Below are 4,563 nucleotides of genomic sequence, written 5' to 3' on the forward strand. Positions count from 1 at the left end.
ATTTGAAGTGACGTTGACCATTCTTCGGGTTCCATGTTGAAATAAGAGCGAGCAAGACAGGGAAGCAAAGAAAGAAAAGAGGGAGAGAAGAGATTGGGGTTCGCCGGCGGGGTCGCATGGCGGCAATTGAGGTGGGTGTTTGATGGTGTGCTGGGTGCTTGGTGTGGAAGGGTAGGGGTGAACATTATAGTGGGGATAAATTTGGAATTCAGTTGACAAAAAAATCATGCTTATTGTACAAAATCTAACATTTTTTAATTTTTAAAGTGAAATGGGCTATTAAGGGAATAAGGATCATTTCCGGATCCTCTTTGTGAGAATCTCAAAAATTCGTGTATCGTGTCCGTTCATTGTACATCGTGCGATCATAAATTATACTATCTAAGGGCCCATTTACTAATCTGTAATCAAAATAGATGAAATTGGATTGAGAGGGAATTGAATTGAGGAGGAATTGAATTAAGAAGAAATGAAATCTAGATTTCCATTAAAACTGTTTACTAGTTTTCTGGAATCGGAATATAAATGGTCTTGTTTGAATATAAGTTGTTTACTAATTCATTTGAAACGGAATGAAAATTTGTATGATTACTAGAATGCCTTTATTATAAATAAATATTTTATAAGAACTTATAGGAAATCAAGTCAATTGATATAAAATTAAAAAAAAAAAAGAAAAAAAAAACTAACCAACCAAACCCCAACCCAACCGTTCTCTCTATCTCTACCTCAATCATCTTTCAACAAATTGAAATTCACAGAGGGTTTGAGGCCTATGGGAAGTGCTGGTTGTGGTGATGTAATTTCTTTGAAGTTTAGTTTACTGGGTATTTCATGTTGATTTGAATGTGAGGAGTTTGGTTTTTAGCATTGTGTTAAAAAGAAATAACTAAAATAGGTTCTTCTTTAGCTTTCGCTTGATCTTGTTTTCTGGTTGTCGTTGTTGTCTAGGAAGATAATGGTGGGCATGTGGCCTTTGGAAGACAGGAAGGGGGCGGTAGTGAGGGAGAAGCAAGTCTATCACAGAGGATCCGGAAAGGATCCGGATTCGTGTTAAGGTCCTATTGGTTTGGAACTCCAGGTCCTACAGCAAGTCTATCAAAGTTTCTAAGATAGTCAAACAATGGCATGCATCTTGATTCTTGACCCTTGGATCAGAGATGCTCTTTAAGCATTGACTGGGAAAAACATAAAACATTAAACCAAGAACGAAATCACACTGAGAAAACGATAAAACACACTAATCCAAAAGAAAACCCTGCCTACAAATGCGATATAGTTGAAAAGTTTAGCTGAATGCTTAACAAATCCAATCCACGATCAGACCCTTGAGCAGCCGAATGCTTAACGAAAAATATACCGGCTCCGTTGAATTACCAAAGTACAAAGTAAAAACATAGGCATGACTAAGGATAGACACGAGGGGATGAGACCCTCATTGACAGAGTCAGTGGAGAAAGTGCACACAACATTCAACCCGGCACATTAAGGATTTAGTGACCGTACTTCTGAAACTCCCACTCGCTGTTATCTGAATTAACAAGAAAACCACAACAAAAGTTAGGAAAGAAGGCACTGTCGTCCCATAACGGGAAAAGATCTAATATAAGAACAGGAAGGGGATGACTAAGGCAAAAATCTTACCCAATGGGCACACTTGTCGGGTCTTGAGCCATCGGCTTATGCAGTGGAAGTGGAATGCATGGTTACAAACCCCTACAGAGATAAGAAAAAGAAAAGAATGAAGTTTAGAGAAACATGCACCACGTGCTTAATGGTAAATGCAATAAATATAACGAAATGATAACCGAGGTGCCCATACAAGAAAACCATCACTACAAACACCCATTTCAAGCATTAACCAGGAAGGTCATATATGACTTAATAGACCAGCTTCAAACAAATTTCTTAAAAGGGAATGATTTGTGTTACGGGAAAAGAATGAATTGTGCTATGTTCGAAAAGATAGTAAACAGAAATTGGTTAATTGGTAAAGATACAAGTAGTTGATGCCCCTGCCTAGGAAAGCCGCCCAGGAAAGAGAACCAAGGAAAAAGGAATTTGTCTTCACCATATTACTATCATCTCTAGAGTCAACAATTTTATATAAGGAACCACTGACAACAGCTTTGAAGGCACATACATAAAAATAAATTCACGCAAGCTAATGCTAGATAATTACAAAGCACAGTTTGGTAACACCACTTCAAGAAAGTCTTTGCCTTTGACTAGACAAGAATCTAAAACTCTTTGCCTTTGACTAGACAAGAATCTAAAACTCTTTGCCTTTGATTAGACAAGAATCTTCCTTTCATAAAACTAGGAGTTTCCGTGTTTGTTTCTTTATATCTAAACACCTAACAAAAGCATTAAGCACATCAGGAAAAGTCTCAAACTTCATCTTTGCATGATCGTATGAGCATATAGCTCTTAACCTTCCCTATTAGGCTTGAACTATAAAGAATAAAAAGAACAAGCTTCCCAATTTCGCAGAATATATTGGGGTAGAAAAAATGGGGAAAAAACAAGAAACAAATCAGATAGCCATAAAAATGACAAAGCTTTAATAACTGAAATATTAAATACTAGTGAACTTATAAGATACTTATCAATGGTGACACATCATACATGCACTCTATGTAAACTGTGCTGAATCAGAACCTATCAAGGGCATATACATTAACTTGAGGAAAACAAAATCAGTACCCGACATAAACTATTAGCTATACATTAACTTAGGAAAACAAGGGTTTGAAAGCAGAAGCTTACCCCAAGCAACCGTGCACTCCTCACTTGTGGCACTTGCCTGGTTTGCTTGGCACTCAATGCCTATTCACGACGAAACAGAAAATAACAATCAATAAATAAAGACGGCCATCAAGACAATAAATTCAATCTATGCAAAAGTAAAGTAAAAAACTCACAGAGATCCATGATATGGTTCCTGCAAATGGCACAGTTATCAACCACAATATCTGCACACAACATGGCGAAACAACATCAGCGACCTACTTAAAACCAAATTAATCGAAATTCTCCAAATAAAACAGAGGAACTAGGGTTAGGGTTTAGAGTGGTTACCCCAAGCCCAGAGAGCTACAGCATTCCACTTCTTAATCTCAAATCGCTTGGGCTTTTTGGTCGACGAAGGACCTGCACTGCTCGAACCCTCGCCCGCCGGAATCATTGGAACGTCTGAGTCTAGTGTTGCCATTGCTTCCCTGCAAAGTCAGAAAAACAAAAACCTCAAAATCCATCGTCTTACACCAAATATCTACCAAAATTGTCAGAAAAAAAAAACCCCAAACAAAAATTAAATTTATAAAATTCAGTAATATTTCCATGTTAGCCCCAAAATTAAGAAAATTACAGAAGTAAATTCCATGAAAGCTTACTTGCAGATAGGCAACAATAAATTACACTATAAACTTCCGGAATATCAAATCATGTATAACACTAAAAAATCGATAGAGAAAGATATCGAAGAAATTACAAGAAACCAGAAACGACCCAAAACTAAGAAAATCGAAATCTTCCAGCACCCAAAAATAAAATCCCAAAACTGGGTTAAACTTTAATTCAGATTAAAATAGATAAGAATCCGAACAAACAAAAAATTGATGGAAAATTGAAAAACCCTAAAAAAAAAAATTTGACGTACCGAAAGGATTGCGATCGTGAGCGGCAACGAAGCTTTGCTTCCCTTGCTGTAGAGAAAGAATCGGAGAGTTTTTCCTGGAACGAAAGACGTGGGAGAGGGAGGGGCGTGGATTATAAATCGGGGCGGGTTTGTGGAGTGGGTCGGGTTTGTTTTGTTGCTTTCGGATCTTGTGAGAATACTTTATGTTGACATCCCATTTGATTACATAACTTTTGACCAAATTAAAAAGTTGCAACACAATGTTGTCACTCCGAGTTATCTTATGAGTAAATTATAAATATGCCCCTGAAGTTTAGTGGTTGTTTTATTTTGGTTCTCAAATTTTTTTCCCGTCACAAAAGTCTCGAATAAAAACAATAATGATGTCATTTACAAAAGTTTAAGACTAATTCACTTCGGGGTGGTTTGGGAGTAATGTGCTTAAAAAAAAAGCACCCATGAAAAAAAGCTATGAGGGTTTTAAGTGTTTGGTAAACTGAAAAAAAAGGGCTTATTTTGGAAGCTGATGTGAGAATAAGCTGAAATTAAAGGAAAAAGCTGAAGTTGCTATTTGCAGCTTTGGAAAACTGGTTTTTTTTCAAAACATACAGAGCTACAGTGCTCCTTTAATGAAAATACCTACTATCAGACTGTTTTTTTTTTTTCCAAAAGCACTTTTACAAAAAAATTTACCAAACACTCTGCTGATTTATTTCACAGCCGCTTATTCTCACAGCACAGCCGTTTATTCTCACAACAGTTTTTTTTCAAAGCACAGCAATACCAAACCAGCCATTCGGCATATTTGATGTTTGGAAATGGACTACGGTGTTGAAAGGTTGGAAAAAATTCCTAAAATTCCCAAACCAAATCGAAAAAGTCCCGAATCCAAACCAAAAAATCTCAAATCAAAACCATTCTGA

General features: G+C 36.7%; 1 protein-coding gene across 1 annotated transcript; it reads right to left on the reverse strand.

The window, feature by feature from the left end:
• Positions 1 to 1,197: 1,197 nt before the first annotated feature.
• On the reverse strand, positions 1,198 to 3,908 carry LOC103405253 (RING-box protein 1a). Its single transcript, XM_008344233.3, has 6 exons — positions 3,662 to 3,908; positions 3,082 to 3,221; positions 2,925 to 2,975; positions 2,770 to 2,829; positions 1,645 to 1,716; positions 1,198 to 1,531 (listed from the first exon to the last, which is right to left on the reverse strand). Exons 2-6 carry the CDS (start codon positions 3,212 to 3,214, stop codon positions 1,494 to 1,496), a joined length of 354 nt encoding a protein of 117 aa, XP_008342455.1. The 5' UTR covers positions 3,215 to 3,221; positions 3,662 to 3,908; the 3' UTR covers positions 1,198 to 1,493.
• Positions 3,909 to 4,563: the final 655 nt, after the last annotated feature.

This window comes from Malus domestica, chromosome 02 (genome assembly GCF_042453785.1).
Source record: "Malus domestica chromosome 02, GDT2T_hap1".
In the NCBI taxonomy this organism is placed as follows: Eukaryota; Viridiplantae; Streptophyta; class Magnoliopsida; order Rosales; family Rosaceae; genus Malus; species Malus domestica.